The sequence below is a fragment of the Antechinus flavipes genome, chromosome 3 (assembly GCF_016432865.1).
Source record: "Antechinus flavipes isolate AdamAnt ecotype Samford, QLD, Australia chromosome 3, AdamAnt_v2, whole genome shotgun sequence".
Lineage (NCBI taxonomy): Eukaryota > Metazoa > Chordata > Mammalia > Dasyuromorphia > Dasyuridae > Antechinus > Antechinus flavipes.
Genome location: NC_067400.1, coordinates 556,214,667 through 556,232,329, shown reverse-complemented (window position 1 = coordinate 556,232,329; position 17,663 = coordinate 556,214,667). Strand labels below are relative to the sequence as shown.

At 34.6% G+C, this 17,663-nt stretch overlaps 1 protein-coding gene across 1 annotated transcript; it reads right to left on the bottom strand.

The window, feature by feature from the left end:
* Positions 1-7,527: 7,527 nt before the first annotated feature.
* On the bottom strand, positions 7,528-8,448 carry LOC127558131 (olfactory receptor 52D1-like). Its single transcript, XM_051991361.1, has one exon. It carries the CDS (start codon positions 8,440-8,442, stop codon positions 7,528-7,530), a length of 915 nt encoding a protein of 304 aa, XP_051847321.1. The 5' UTR covers positions 8,443-8,448.
* Between the last annotated feature and the right edge of the window lie 9,215 nt (positions 8,449-17,663).

Genomic DNA, 17,663 nt, shown 5'->3' with positions numbered 1-17,663 from the left:
CTCCCCCATCTTACCCCTTTCCCTCCCAGTTACCGTATTCCCTTCCACTTAGCTTATTCCTTCCCTTTTCACTTTTCCCTTCTCACTTTTCAATGAGGTGGGAGAAGTTTCACCATAGATTGAATATGTATAAAATTTTTCTCTTAATGCCAATTCTGAAAGCAGTAAAATACTCACTATATTCATCCCTCTCCATTCTTTCTCTCAGATATAATAGGTTTTCTTTGCCTCTTCATGAAATGTAGTACCCCCACTTTCCCCTTTTTCTGGTACAATGTCCTTTCCACATCTAGTTTCTAGAACAAGGTATACATGTATTCTTTATACATCTTTATAGCCGAAATATAGTTCCCAAGATTAATCTTTACCTTTTTAGATTTCTCTTGAGTTCTGTGCTTGTAGATCAAATTTATTCTTAAGTTCTGGCTTTTTCATCAAAAATAGGTGAAATTCGCTTACTTCGTTGAATGTCCATCTTCTTCCCTGGAAAAAGATGCTCATTCTTGCTGGGTAAGTTATTTTTGGTTGCATACCAAGTTCCTTAGCCTTTCGGAATATCATATTCCAGGCCCTTTGATCCTTTAATGTGGATGCTGCCAGATCCTGGGTGATCCTTATTGTGGCTCCTTGATACTTGAATTGGGTTTTTCTAGCTGCTTGCAGTATTTTTTCCTTCATCTGAGGGTTCTGGCATTTGGCTACTATATTCCTTGGTGTTTTGATTTTAGGATCCCTTTCAGTAGGGGATCGATGAATTCTTTCAATGTCTATTTTACCCTCTGTTTCTATGACTTCTGGGCAATTCTCTTTGATAATTTCCTGGAAAATAGTGTCCAGGCTCTTTTTTTCATCATACTTTTCTGGGAGTCCGATGATTCTCAGGTTGTCTCTCCTGGATCTGTTTTCCAGGTCTGTTGTCTTCCCCAGAAGGTATTTCACATTCTTTTCCATTGTTTGATTTTTTTGGATTTGCTTGACTGATTCTTCTTGTCTCCTCGAGTCATTCAATTCCATTTGTTCGACCCTGATTTTCAGTGAAGTATTTTCTTCACTCACTTTTTTAAGATCTTTTTCTAATTGTCCAATTGAGATCTTTTGTTCTGTGGAATTTTTTTCCATTTCGCCAATTTTGTTTTCCAGTTCACCAATCCTATTTTTCAAGGATTTGGTTTCTTTATCCACTCTCTCTTTAACTGACTTCTCCAGGCTCTTTTGCCAAGCCTCCCTCTCCTTTTGCCAAGCCTCCCTCTCCTTTTCCCATTTTTCTTCTAGCTCCCTTGTGAGAGCCTTTTAATTTCCTCCATGAGATTCATCTGTGCTGAGGAACATATGATCTCCTCCTTTGGGGATTCACCTGGGGACTGTTTGTTTTTAGTCTCCTCAGGATTTGGAGTCTGCTCTTTATCTGTATAGAAGCTGTCAAGGGTTAAAGTCTTTTTCAGTTTCTTACTCATTCTGTCTAATAATCAAAGACAAACTATCAAAGAAACAGAAGGAAAAAACCCTTGAATGGAGGCTGCTTTCTTTGGGGGAGGGGCAGGGTAGCCGTGAGGCACGGGTCCTACTGTGCTGGCGCCTGCGCTCTGAGATCCGAGAGAGTGCTGAGACACTGTGGGGGAGGGGTGGCCAGGTCCCAAGAGACTCCAGCTGTTTGGGGTTGTATTCTTCACCCCCGGTGTTTTTAGCTTCTCTGCTGGACTGCTGACTTGCTGCCGGAGCAAAGTATCTAATCCTGTAGCAAAGCTCTCCCCTCAGAGATGGCTGCGATCATGCCCCACCCCCTCTCCGCTCTGCTTGGCTCTGAGCTGCCTGCAGTCTGCTTCCGATCTAATAACCGTCCCCGCCCTCGCAAAAAACAGACCTTTCTTGACGAGTCTCAAGGATGGTTTCTCTTGGTAAGTAATTGTATGTTTTTTTTCAGTCGAGCATTAATTCAGAGGCATGAAATGAAATGGATAGTGAGAGAAAAACACGGAGGTTACACAACAGTGTGTCTCCTCTCCGCCATCTTGGCCGGAAGTCCCAATTATTTCCTCTTTGAGCCAACTCTGATGAGAGTAGGATTCACACAATGTTCCTCTCCCTCTCTAAGTTCCCTCAGATATGATAGGTTTCCTTTGCCTCATCGTCACATGTAGTTTCCCTCTTTTTATCTCCCCTTTTCCCTTTTTTTAACATTATCCCCTTTCCATTTCTACTTCCCTTTTTATATTATATCAGTAAAATCAAATTATACATGTGGTTTTTATGTATAGCCACAACAGAAATACAGTTCTCAAGAGTTCCTTTTACCTTTTTCTACTTCTCTTGAGTCCTGTTGTTGGAGATTAAATTTTTTATTTAAGTCTGGTTTTTCCTTCGAAACAAATGGAATTCCTCTGTTTCATTAAATGTCCATCTTCTTTCATGGAAAAAAAAATGCTCAGCTTAGCTGGGTAGTTTATTCTTGGCTGCATTCCACGTTCTTTTGCCTTTCGGAATATCAGATTCCAGGCCCTTCGATCCTTTAACATTGAGGCAGCCAGATCTTGCATGACCCTTAATGTGGCACCTCGATATTTGAACTGTTTTTTCTTGGCTGCTTGTAAAACTTTTTCTTTAGTCTGAAAATTCTGATGTTTGGCCATAATATTCCTCAGGGTCTTTATTTTAGTGTCTTTTTCAGAAAGTGTTCAATGAATTCTTTCTACGCCTATTTTACCTTCCGGTTCTATTACTTCTGGGCAGTTCTCTTTGATGATTTCCTGTAAAATAATATCTAGGCTCTTTTTTTCATCATAATTTTTGGGTAGTCCAATGATCCTTAGGTTATCTCTCCTAGATCTATTTTCCAGGTCTGTTGTTTTTCCAAGTAAATATTTGACATTTTTTTCCAATCTTTCATTTTTTTGGTTTTGCTCGACTGATCCTTGATGTCTCAATGAACCAGTCATTTCTATTTGTTCAGTTCTGATTTTTAGTGAGTTATTTTCTTCATTAGCTTTTTTTTTTTTTTACTTCTTTTTTTATATGTCCAATTGAATTGTTTTGCTCTATGGAATTTTTTTCCATTTCACTAATTTGTGTGTGTGTGTGTGTGTGTGTGTGTGTGCGCACGCGCATTATTTTCTTTTTCCAATTCACAAATTCTGTTTCCCTGTACTTCTTGGGAGTTTTTTACCTTTTCCAATTCACATTTCAAGAAGTTGTTTTCTTTTTCCACTTTATCAATTTTTTCTTTTAGTGAGTTATATGCCTTTTCTGTACTCTCTTGCATAGCTTCTCTTTCCTTTCCCCATTTTTCTTCTAGTTCTCTTTTAAGGTTTTTAATAGTCTCTTCTAGGAGACTATTTTGTATCTGGGACCAACAATTGTCTGGGGACTGTCTGCTGTTAGTCTCTTCAGGGTTGAAAAGCTGTTCTCTTTCTGTATAGAAACTACCAATCTTCCTTTTGATTTTTTTATTCATTTTGTTGAAGCCTGTAGGGTCTGCCTTGAGGGCCAGGAGGTTACCAGTTTCCTCTGCAGAGCAGTGATAGGTGTATGGACAGGTAGCTGTCCTGCTAGCCAGATACAAAAAGCAGTGAGGTACGGGAGTGCTCTGGGAAAGAGTAACTCAGGCCTGCAAGCTGTGTGAGATAACGACTGCCCTGGGGTAGATACTGAGCAGTGAGAGTTTCACTATCCTAAGCCAAATCCCACCCTTTGGTTGTGGATATTAGCAGTTGAGCAGTGAATGGATTTGCAGGGACCAGAAGTGTCTCTACCCCCAGGAAGCACAGTCTGCTAGGGAAATTCTATTGCCAGGCTGAGCCCCACACTGTGCCAATTAGAGGCTGTCCAGGCTGTGCCCCCTTGCCGTGCAAATTTATAGCTGCCCCCACAAAATCCCTGAACTGCAGGATGTGGCTGCAGGGCTGCATTACAGTCTGCCTGAGTCACTTCCGAGTTTGAGTGGTTACAGCCAGATCTTCTTAGGTTCTGGTGGTTTTTTTTAGAGTACCCTATGTTTTAGGCTTTAATTTCTCTGCCAGTTTACTGCTTTGTAATCAAAGCAGAGCAGTCAGCCTATAGCAGAGTCATCTTTATAACTTCTCTAGCCACAAAGATCACCCCCGCTCCTGGTCTGCTCAGGATGTTAGTCTCTAGCTGCTAGCCCCTCAGGACAAACCTTTCCTGGTGATCTTCCAGATTGACTTTGGCTGGTAAGTTGTAGTGCTTCTAATCTTCATGAATTTAAGAAGTGAAGAGCTATTTTTGAGGCTGAATTAAATAGTTGATTATGAGGGGAATGAGAGGAGCTTAGAAAGTCACGTGTGCTTTCTCTACCATCTTGGCTCTGCCCCCAAGAATTGCTACTCTGATGCAAAAATCTTAAATAAAATCTTAGCAAAGAGATTACAGAAAATCATCTTCAGGATAATATGCCATGACCAAGTAAGACTTATACTAGGAATTCAGGGCTGGTTCAATATTAGGAAAACTATTAGCATAATTGACTATATCAATAACCAAATTAATAAAAATTATATAATCATCTCAAAAGATGCAAAAAAAGCAGTTGATAAAATCCAATACCCATTTCTATTTAAAAAAAAAAACTAGAGAGTATAGGAATAAATGGACTTTTCCTTAAAATAGTAGCATCTATTTAAAACCATTAGTAAGCATCATATGTAATGGTGATAAATTGGTACCATTCCCAATAAAATCAGGAGTGAAACAAGGTTGCCCACTTTCAACATTGCTATTCAATATTGTATTAAAAATGCTAGTTTCAGCAATAAGAGATGAAAAAGAAATTAAAGGAATTAGAGTAGGTAATGAGGAAACCAAATTATCACACTTTATAGATGATATGGTGGTATACTTAGAAAATTCTAGAAATTCTACTAAAAAGCTATTAGAAATAATCCACAACTTAAGCAAAGTTGTAGGATATAAAATAAATCCACATAAATCATCAGCATTTTTATACATCACTAACAAAATCCAATCCCAAGAGATGCAAAGAATTTCCTTTTAAAATAACTGTTGATAGTATAAAATATTGAGGAATCTATCTGCCAAGGGAAAGTCAGCAATGATATGAGCAAAACTACAAAACACTTTCCACACAAATAAAGTCAGATTTAAACAATTGTAAAAATATTAAATGCTCTTGGATAGGGCAAGAAAATATAAGAAAGATGACAATACTATCTAAACTAATCTATTTATTTACTGCCATATCAGATTCCCAAAAAAACTATTTCAATAACCTAGAAAAAATAACAACAAAATTCAACTGGAAGAACAAAAGGTCAAGAATTTCAAAGGAAATAATGAAAAAAAAAATCTAATGAATGTGGCCTATCTGTAACTGATCTAAAACTATATTATGAAGCAGCGGTCATCAAAACCATTTGGTATTGGCTAAGAAAAAGACTAGTTGATCAGTGGACTAGATTAGAATCACAGCACAAAACTGACAAAACTATAGCATTCTAGTGTTTCACAAACCCAAAGATCCCACCTTTTGGGTTAAGAATTCATTATTTGACAAAAAAATTCTGGGAAAATTGGAAATACCACATTTATGTTGAAGAAGAAAAATCAGATTAACCCATACTTAGCATTGTACATCAAGATAAGATCAAAATAGGTTCATGATCTAGGCATAAAGAATGTGATTATAAATAAATTAGAAAAACAGAGGATCGTTTAGCTCTCAGGTCTGTGAAGGAGGAAGGAATTTGTGACCAAAGAACTAGAGATCAACTGAGGCCAGATTTGACCTCAGCTCCTCCTGACTTCAGGGCTGGTGCTCTATTTACTGCACAAACTAGCTGCCCTTAACAACAATTTTCTATGTCTATTCATCAAACTGAATAAAAGTAAACAGAAAATTCAAAACACATATACATATGATGAAGCAAAACAAGTTCACACATTTTGTATGTCTAAAATTTTATCTCATTTTGAGCTTTAAGCTTTTCTTTAAGTAAGTAACTTACATATTTTATATTCAGTTCTCTGAAATGATGCCTTGTTATTGCATTGATCAAAATTGTTGTCTTCCAAAATTACTTTGGTTTATGATATAGTTATATAAATTATTTTGCTTATTCTGTTCACACCCATTTCCATCAGTTTATATAAATCTGCACAAATTTTTCTGAGACTGTACATTTATCATTACTTGTAAAACAATGTTTTTTTATTATATATATGTGTATATATATATATGTTTTTAGTCTTTCTGAAATACACAACTATATTCAGATTTTTACTAATGTAAAAGTAAGCAGATATAAATATTTTTATGCATATAGGGCTTTTTCCTCTTTCTTTGAGTCTATTGAAGCTATTAGCTCAGGTATCGTATCTCTGAGTCAAAGTTTATGCCTCATTATTGTGGCACATACTTCTAAATTCTTTTCCAGAGTAGATGAATTGATTCATGTCTTTACTAGTAGTATAATAGTGTGCTTGTTTTCCCACAACTCTTTTAAGAGTTATTTTCCTTTTTCTCATTTTATCTGAGGGGTATGAGGTAATGCTTCAGAGTTCTGTTCATTTGTATTTCTCTGATTATTAGTGATTCAGATCACTTCAAGTAGTTGTTGGTAGATAGTTCATTAAAAAAATTAAAAACTATTTGCTTATGTTCTTTGATAATATAACTACTAGGGAAAGACTCTTGTTATCAATATGAATCTATTATTTATATCCAGGAAATTAGTTCTTTATTATATAAATGTGAATCAGTGGGTCTATATTATTTTGTATATTTATTTTTAATAATACCTTTTTATTTCTTTAAATACATGAAAAAATAGTTTTCAACATTCACACTTGCAAAAGATTGTGTTCCAAATTTTTCTCTCTCCCTTCTCCTCAAGTCCTTCTCCTAGACGCAATTAATCCAACATATGTTTAACACGTGCAATTCTATACATATTACCACATTTATGTTGAAGAAGAAAAATCAGATTTAAAAAGGAAAAAAAATGATAAAGACAATTATTATCAAGTAAACAACAACAAAAAGGTGAAAATACTATGTAGTCATCATCCATATTCAGTCCCCATACTCCTCTTTCTGGATACAGATGGCTCTCTCCATCAGAAGTCTACTGTAATTTACCTGAATAATCACGTTGTTGAAAAGAGCCATATCCATTTATGATATTATTTTATACATGAGGAAAATTAATCTTGTAAAATTAAATGCCTGTATCAGAGTGTATAAAATAGATCACAGTGTATAAAAATAAAAGAAGATCCAAGTCTTCTGACATTATTACCTATGCGTTTGTGTTAACCACACTGGGAATCTTTAGAACACATATTCAATAAAATTGTATTCTCTTTTTCTAGAACTATAGCCTTCTGAAAGTGAAAGTGGCTTAATATATAATAAATTTGTGTAAGAAGTCCCTTTTTTCTGAGGCAATTGGGGTTAAGTGACTTGCCCAGGGTCATACAGCTAGGAAGTGTTAAGTATCTGAGGCCAGATTTGAACTCAGGTCCTCCTTACTTAGGGCTGGTGAAAGTCTCTTCTTTTTAAGAAGACTTTGGCTGGTGAAAAAGACCTAGGACACGCACTCGTATTTCTTTGGTCTTCACCCCATAGACAATGGGGTTCATTGTAGGAGGTACCAGTAGGTAAAGATTGGCAAGGAGAATATGAGCATGGTGGGGAACACGTGGACCAAAGCGGTGGGTGAAGAAAGAAAAGAAGGCCAGTGTGTAGAAAACTAGGATAACACAAATATGTGTTCCACATGTCCCAAAGGCCTTTGCTCGGGCTTCACGTGAGGGCAGTCCTAGCACTGCTCGGAGAATTAGCCCATAGGAGATAGCAATAAGAATGAAGTCCAGGCCTGTGGTAAGGAAGGCTGCTGTAAGCCCATAGACACTGTTAACTTTGATACTGGCACAAGCCAGTTTGGCTATGCCCATGTTCTCACAGTAAGTGTGAGGGATGACATTGGTCCGGCAAAAGGGCAGACGAAGGATAAGGAGGACACCAGGAACAACCACAACCACACTCCGAGCTACCAGGGCCAGACCTAGCTTCCCAATGATAGATATGGTCAATAGAGAAGTATAGTGAAGAGGTGTACAGATGGCAACATAGCGGTCATAGGCCATGGCAAGGAGTACAGCTGATTCTGAGAGGAACAAAGCATGAACAAAGAACATCTGAGTGAGGCAGCTTGCAAAAGTGGAGATAGTTGGACCTGTCCAAAAGATAACAAGCATTTTTGGTACAGTGACTGTACAGAGGATGACATCATTGAGTGCCAACATGGCTAAGAAGATGTACATGGGCTCATGGAGACTCCGGTCCCCGGCTATCACAACCATCACCAGGGCATTGCCCACTACAGCCAGAAGGTACATAAGAACAAAAGGGATGGAGATCCACATGTGTGCTGCTTCTAGCCCTGGGATACCTGTTAGCACGAAGTTCATGGGGTGAGTAAAGGTATGGTTGGGTACCAGGACAGCAGAAGAACCAAGTTCTATAATATAGGAAAAAGAAAATGTAGAAGAGATAATTGGGGAGAAGAATAACAATGATAGTATTTCAGAGTAGAAAATGACCACAAAAATCATTTAGATATTCAAACATAAATTGGGATTCCCTTGACCACATACCAAGAAAGTAGTGGCTAAACCTCCAATTAGCTGAAGGCCTCTTGGGATCCCACTACCTCATCAGGTAGACAATTCTATCTTTAAGAAGCAATTAAGTTTCCCCATTTGCCTTGAGTCTAAATCTGCTTTTTTTAATTTCTTTAACTTAATTTCTACTCAATTCTTACTAGATTTGTCCTCTGTGGTCAGAGAAAGTTTAATGACTGTTCCTTAGATCAAGCTTTCCTACACTTGAATACCATGTACCCAAGATAACAGGAAACAGTAAAATGCCTATGATAATTAAGAAAGTTGTAACTAATTATACTTCTATTTGATCTAATTATCATTATGGAATTGTAGGAAGAATACTAGTTCTAGAGTCAGAAGATTTGGATTCAAATTCTACATTTTAAACTTATGGCCTGCATGATATAAACAAGTCATTTAATTCTCCAGACTAAATGTTCTCATCTATAAAATGCTAGGAAATCTCAAGGTAGGGATGGGGGTAGGAGATAGTGTACTATATGAGGTGCAGATGTTCTTAAGTATTTTTGTCTAAGTACTAGCTTTGAATTCTAGTGAAAACTAATGACTTTTTAGCATAATTTTTAAATACATAAGCTAACATAAGTAATATTACACAGGAAATAAATTATATTACAATGGGTATTAAATAGGGGGCAGAGGAATGTTACTTACACCAAGTTAAATATCCTAGATCTAAATGGCCTCTAAAATTTCTTCCATTTCCAGATCTATTACTTAGGATATTGAATAAAATTACACTGCATGCCAAGGTATTGAAAGAATTTCCTGATGAAGCTATCAAACAATCATACATTATAACCAGGTGGCATTTGTATCAGAAATTACGGATGATTCAATATTATGAAAACTATCAGCATAATTGACAATAACAATAATAAAAACAACAGATATCATATAATAAAATAAATAGAAGCAGAAAAAAACATTTAGACAAAATAAAGCACTCATTCCTATTAAAAACATTAAAAAGTCTAGGAATAAGTGGAGCATTCCTTAAAATTATAGGTAGTATCTAACTAAAACTGTCAGTAAGCATTATCTATAACAGGAATAAATAATAACTTGCCCCAATAAAATCAAGGGTGAAGCAAGGATGCACTTTATCATCACTTTTGTTCAATATTGTACTAGAAATGTTAGCTATAGCACTTGGAGAAGAAAACTAAATTGAAGGAATTAGAATAGGCAAGAAGAGCACAGAACTATGAGATGACCTTGTACTTGAAGAATCCTAGAATTTCAACTCAAAAAAAACTAGTTGAAATAATTAATAACTTTAGTAAAGTTGTAGGGCATAAAAGAAAATCACATAAAGTACAAGTATGTCTATATGTTACCAACAAAGCTCAGCATAGAAAGATAGAAAGCAAGATTCCATTAAAATATCTGTAGACTGTATAAATATCTATAAGTTTACCTGTGAAGTCAAACCTAGTAACAATTTTGGCAAAATAACAAAATGCTTTTCACATTAATAAATTCAGATCACAATAATTGGAAAAAAATATCAATTGCTGCTGGATCAGATGAGCCAATATAATAAAACTGACAATTCTCTCTAAATTAAAGTTGTATTCAGTACTGTAGTAATCAAACTATGATACATATATTTACATATATTTGTACAATCTCATAGAGCTAGAAAATATAATAGCAAAATTCTTGGGGAAGAACAAAAACTCAAGAATATGTAGAAAAACAATGAAGAAAAATATAAAGGGAAGTGGTATAACATCTCAATCTACATTATGAAGCAGTAGTTATCAAAGCAATCTGGTACTGACTAAGAGTTAAAATCTTGAATCAATGGAATAAATTGGGTATACAGTACATAGTAGTTAATGATAAAAGGGATCTAAAGTTTGATAAACCCAATTTCCCAAGCTTTTGGAATAAATATTCACTACTTGACAAAAATTTTTTTGTGGAAACTAGAAGGCAGTTTAGTAGAAACTAGATTGATATCTCCAACGATATACCAAAATAAGGTCAAAATAAATACATGATTTAGATATAAAGGATAATACCATGAGCATGGAATAGTTTACCTGTAAGAAGGGAAGAATTTGTGACCAAATGAAATAGAGAGCATTAATTAATATAAAATAGATAATTTTGGCTCCAATTAAATTAAAATGTTTTTGCACAAAAACCAACATACCGAACATTAAAAGAAAGGTAGTAACTGAGGAAAATTTATAATGTTTCCCTGAAAAAATTTTTAATATCTTAAACACATAGGAAATTTATATGAATGAGTGAAATTTATAAGAATATGACTTATTCCCCAATTGACAAATGGTCAAAAGATACAAACAGGTAGTTTTCAGAAAAAGAACTTAAAGCTATATATTGTCTTAAGAAAAAAACAACTCTAAAGTACTATCAATTAGAGAAATTCAAGTCAAAATGGTTTGAGGTACCACCTCACATTTCTTAGATTGCCTAATATGACAGAAAAAGAAAGTGATAAATGTTGGAAAGGATGTGTGAAAATTGGGATATTAATAAACTCTTGGTGCAATTGAAACTGACCCAACCATATTGAAGAGCAATTGGGAACTAAGCCCAAAGGATTATAAATCTATGCATACCCTTTGAACCAGCAATACCCTGCTAGGTTTTTAATCACAAAGGAAGTTTTCTAAAAAGGAAAAGAACCTATGTGTACAGAAATAATTATAGTAGATCTTTTGGTATTTGTAAACAAATTGTAAATTAGGAGGATGCTCAGCAATTAGGGGATGGGTGACTTTGTTGTGGTATCTGATGGAGTCTTATACCATAAGAAATTATGAGCAGGATACTTTTCAAAAAATAAACAAACAAATCTGGAAAGATTTATGGGAACAGATGCAAAGGAAAGTAAGCAGAACATAGTAACAACAATGCTGTATGATTAACAACTGTGAATGAATTAGGTATTCTTAGCAATACAAAGATATAAAAAAATTCCAAGGAAATTTGAAGAAAATACTATGTACCTCAAGAATAAGAAGTGAGGAGTCTGAATGTAAACCAAAACATACAATCTTTTTTTTCTTTACTTTTTTTTTTTCAATTTTTCTTTTTTAAAATGTATTTCACCTGTATAAGCTGCTTCCTGTCTCAGAAGGGAAGGAGAGAACTCATTTGGAATAAAAAAATTTAAATAAAAAACAATATTAGAAGTTATTTTACATGTCTTTGGAGAACATAAAATATTTAGAGGTAAATTTAGAAAGAAAGAAAGGCAGGAAGAAAGGCAGGAAGAAAGAAAGAAAGAAAGAAAGAAAGAAAGAAAGAAAGAAAGAAAGAAAGAAAGAAAGAAAGAAAGAAAGAAAGAAAGAAAGAGAGAGAGAGAAAAAAAGAAAGGAAGGAAGGAAGAAAGAGAGAGAGAGGAAGAGAGAGAGAGACAAAGAAGAAAGAAAGAAAGAAAGAAAAAAAGAAAGAAAGAAAGAAAGAAAGAAAGAAAGAAAGAGAAAGAAAGAAAGAAAGAAAGAAAAAGAAAGAAAGAAAAAGAAAGAAAGAAAGAAAGAAAGAAATTTCTGGAGATTAAACCAAGATGGCAGAGTAAAAACAAGGTATTACCTGAACTCTCTCCTAAAGTCATCCAAATACTTTTAATTAATGACTCTAAACAAAGTTTTGAGCAGCAGAACTCACAAAACAGTGGAATAAATGTTCCATTTCAAGACAACTTGCAAAGTCTGCAGGAAAGGTCTGTTGCATTACTGTTATAGTATAATACAATCCGCATTATGCTTTATCAGCATAGATTTCATCTCTACAAATCAAGAACAGACTCAGGGTGATGAAATCAGTGGCAGTAGTGGCATTTTTTGACCTTTCAGCCCATAGAGATGAAAGACAACTTAGAAGATTGACAGGAAAGATTTGTGGTATCTGAGTAAGAATGGTGCACAATCACATGAAGTCTGTGCTAGCACAGCCCCATCTCCAGCAAACCAGAAGCAAACATTTGGAACCACTAAATCAGCAACTGTAACAAAGGTTTTTGAAGCTTTCAGCCCAATGACAGTAAGGGGGTTCAACACTCAGTCAGAAGATTACTAGAGGGACCTTTGTTAGTGCTGAAGTAGCTATCCTCAGATATAGGTCTCTGGCTTGGTTGACTGATTCAGAATGATAAGGAGCAGTAGTACACCAGAGCTCACAGCCACAGTGAGGAGAAACCCTCCTTACATTTTCCAAGCAGAAATACTTGTGGTTGCCCACATTCTAGAGAAAAAGTCCCGGAGAATGGATCCTTAGGCCATACCATCTTGGAAGACCTGAAAACTTACAGGTCCATAGAAGCATCTGAAAAAAAGACACATAAAACCCCTAAAATGTGGGACAGTGTACCCTTTTACCTGGGAGCAGAATCAAATTTAGCAAAGGATTATGTGAATTAATTGGCTGGGAAGATGAACAAAGAATAGAAAAAGATTCTGAGCATAAAAAGTTATTGTGGTGAGAAGGAAGAACAAAACACCTGCTCTGAAGTTAGCACAGTCAAAGATCATGCAAAGCCTACAAGAAAAATATAAGTTGGTCTGAGGCAGTGAAAGAGCTCAATATGGATTTTGAAAATCAAATAACTAAAGTAGAAGAAAAACTGGAAAGATAAATGAGAGTGATACAGGAAAATCATGGAAAACACATCCAAGCCTGGTAAAGGAGATATAAAAATATTGAAGAAAATAATACCTTAAAATACAGACTAGACTAAATGATGAAATACAAAAGTCAATAAGGAAAAATATGCCTTAAAAAGAAGAATTGGCCAAATGGTGGAGAGGGGAGAGGAATAGGGGATGGAATACATTTAAAACTAGAATTGGCCAAAACCAAAAGAATGAAAAAAATGGAAGCTATGAGCAATATCTCACTGAACCCAGAAAATTGCTCCAGGTGAAACTATTTAAAAATTATTGGACCACCTGAAATTCACAGTAAAAGAAAAAAAGGGCCTATACATCATCTCATCATCTTTCAAGAAATTGCAGGGAAAACTGGTTTAATAGGGTAAAATAGAAATTGAAAGGAGATACATAAGCCCACAGAAGAAAATAAATCATTAAAAAATAGAATTGAGAAAATGGAAGCTAACAGGTATGAGAAAACAAATAATAAAACAAAACCAAAAGAATGAAAAAAATGGAAGACCATGAGCAATATCTCATTGAAAAGACAACTGACCTGGAAAATAGCTCTAGGTGAGATCATTTAAAAATTATTGGACCACTTGAAATTCACAATAAAAGAAAAAATAGGGGGCCTATACATCATCTTTCAAGAAATTGCCAAGGAAAACTGGTAAAAATCGGGTAAAATAGAAATTGAAAGAATTCAATGATCACCTCCTGAAAGAGATTAAAAAAAAAAAACTCCCAAGAATATTAGATCCAAATTACAGAACTCTTAGCTCAAGAAGGAAATATTGTAAGTTGGCTGAAAGAAAAATTCAAGTGTAGTGGAGCCACAGTCAGGGTAACACCGAATTTAGCAGCTTCTCCATTAAAGATCTGGAAGGCTTGTAATATGTACTCCAGAGATCAGTGGAGCTGGGATTATAAAAATCATCTACCCAGCAAAAGTGAGTATAATCCTTTAGGGGAAAAGAAAGATATTGAATGAAAGAAAGGTTTTTTTTTTTTTTTTTTTTTTTTACCATTTTGATGAAATCAAAAGAGCTAAATAACAAATTTGACTTTCAGACACAATAGAAAAGAATTATAGAAAAAAACAACAAGATAAACTAGAAAGGGAAATCAGAAAGGACTTAATAAGATTAAACTGTTTACCTTCCTATGTGAGAAAATGATACTTTTATCTCATAAGAACTTCCTCCTTATTATGGTAGTTAGAAGTAATATGTATATATTCTTTGTATGTGTGTGTGTGAGTGTGTGTCAAAGAACTGGAGGGACTGGAATATGATATTCCAGAGAGCAGTGGAGCTGGGATTACAACCAAGAATCATCTACCCAGCAAAACTGAGTATAATCCTTCAGGAGAAAAGATGAATAGTGATCGAAATAATGGACTTTCAAGCATTTTGATGAAAAGACCAGAGCTGTATTGAAAACATGATTTTTAAATATAAGACCAAAGAAAAGCACAGCAAAGTAAACAGGAAAGGGAAATCAGAAGGGACTTATTAAGATTAAGCTGTTTTATTCCTACATTGGAAGATGATATTTGTAACTCATCTGAATTTCCTCATTATTACAGCAGTAAGAATGAATATATATATATATATATATATATGTATGTGTATATGTATTTATATGTATATTTGAATGTGAACAGATAATATCTAAAAAATAAAATCGAAGAGTGAGAAAGAATTCAGTAGAAGAAAGGCAAGGTGAAAGGTAGAATAAGATAAATTACCTCACATAAAAGAGGCAAGAATAATTTTTACAGTAGAAGAGAAGAGGGAGGAGAGAAGGGGGATAGAATGAATCTTATTCTCATCAGACCTGTCTCAAAGAGGGAATAACATTCACACTCAATTGGGAATATAAATATATCTTATGCCAGAGGAAAGTAGTAGGGGAAGGGGACAAGGTGGTTGTTTATTTTACGTGTAACTGAGGAAAAATAAAATATTGAAATAAAAGAAAATCATAAAACCATATAAAACAAGCAAAAAAAATTAAAAAGAACAAAAAAATAAACACCGTTAGTGAACTTTGAGGGATGATGATGAATGTGATAACTGCTACCCTCTGAAAAAGGGCATATGTCTGTCATAAACAAACAAACAAATAAATATAAATGGAAAAAAAAAAAGCTGAGTGGAATTTGCAAACTATTGGCCAAGTTACTTGACTTTCTTTCCTTGCCTGATCTGAAAATATTTTATTAAAGATTGGCAAGTAGTTTATGGGGAAAAAAACCAACAACCAAAACAAAACACAATGATCACAAGGAAAGGATCAAACTACCTAAAAAGCAAGTAATTCTAGACTAAGCATATTTCTATTTTTTAAGACATATTAGTTCAAGATATTGGAAGGATATTATCAGCATAGCTTTCTTAGAATTTAACAAAACAAAAAAGAGTCTCTCATGCTTTTCCTTTGGATGAACAGGACAGATTACCTGACCTGTGGAGTGCCACAAACAATGCTGACTGTCATAAAATATTTGGTTGGTTATAACAAAGTTTCTGAGACTGTCTAAGCCACATAATTCAATAATGGGGTGCAATGCCATCTCTAAGTCCTAGAATTCAATACTCCTGAACTTCATCTCTAAGACCACTCCTCAATTCTGCCTTTAAGCCATAAAATTAGCATATAAGTGATTTGAAGCATTGGATTTTCTATCTTTTTCCTATAAATGTATCTTCTTGTTTCTGGTTCTTTGATAAATTCTTTTGGAACCTAACCTTTTTAGCAGTATAATATGTCTTTTCCCATTAACTTTGAGACAAACTGCATTTGCGAATTTTTTCTCTATACCCATGACACTGAACTGACAACCCTAATGTTATTGGGGTATCTTCTGCCTCAACAATTCTTTAATGGGCACCTGCATTTTTCTGGAGGGGGTACAGCTTCTAAGGGAAATATAGCAGTAATCCTAAGGTCCCCTGACCTTAGAGTGCTATTGTTCTAACAATTTGTCTGTCAATGATTCTATTAAAGCTTTAGTCCTACAAACATTGCTGACTGTCAGACGATAATCTACTGGTCAGTGATGACCACGTTCCTGAGACTTAATGAATTGACCACCCTTTAAATCTACCTTTGTAAGCCATAAAATTAGCTAATGTATAATATGAAACTTTGGTCTCTCTAACTTTGTCCTATTAAGTTATCTTCTTTCTCTTGGTTTTTTGCTAAATCCTTTTGGAACTTAGCCCACTTCAATTGATGTTACAATTATCAGAAACTTTGTCCCTTGACTTGGAGATGGGTTCAAGGCTGAAAATTCTTTTGAGATATCTTGTGACACCAGTCTGTAGTCCCAATCTCTTGGGGTCTCATTCTAAACCTCAATACTTCCTTAAGTCACCAAATTAATTGAGTGGAATTGATTTTGTTTTAACTCTGTTACAAATTCTCTTTTCCCTGATTTCTTAGGATATTCCTTTTAAAAAGGGATAACAACTCTTAGTAGAAGACAGATTAAAAATTTCTCTCTGCCACTCTGAACCCTTAACTATTTGACCTCTGTGTAGGACATTGGGAAGATCTAGCCTGTCTTAAGCAGCATTCCATCCTTCTTCAAAACGCATCCCCACAATTAAGGCGCCATATTCCTGTCCTTCTAGATAGCAGAAAAGTATCTAGAACAATATAGGAATGCTGTTTTTAGCCTATAAGTGTCATTGTTTGCTGGTCTCTTCATAAACAATTGAGCTATTCAAGCTTCTGACTTGAAAAGGTGGGAAAAACAACTAATTATTTCTTTTAATTTGAAGACCTTTTTTGCATTTCCTTTCTGACCTTAAAATTTAGCTGAAGTCACTAGGAAACAATTCTTATTATAATATTTAGTAAGAATAAATGTAAAACCTCATACAAGTGTTTTACACATAAATATAAACATAAATTTACATGATAAATATATAAAAAATAGAAGAAGCTTGATGGTATTCATTTGAAAAAAAGATCTTGGAGTTTTATTGATCTGTAAATTCAAGATGAGCCAGTAGTACAATATTATATGTGAAAAAAATCTTAGACCCTATTAAGAGACATATCATTACTAAAAATATAATTATTCTCCTGTGTTCTATTCTGGAAAAATTATATCTGCAATCATGTAGTTGTTCTAGGATTTACATTTTAGGAAGGCTATCAGCTGATAACAATTGAAGAATTTACAGATCATTCTATCTGAGGAGATAATAATATTAACTAGCATTCATATATTATTTTGTAGTTTATATGTAGTTTTATAAAAAAGTAAATCATTGTCTTTATAACAGTGCTGTGACATGCTATTTTATAATCCCTATTTTACAGAAGTGGAAACTGAGGCAGATAACAGTTTAGAGA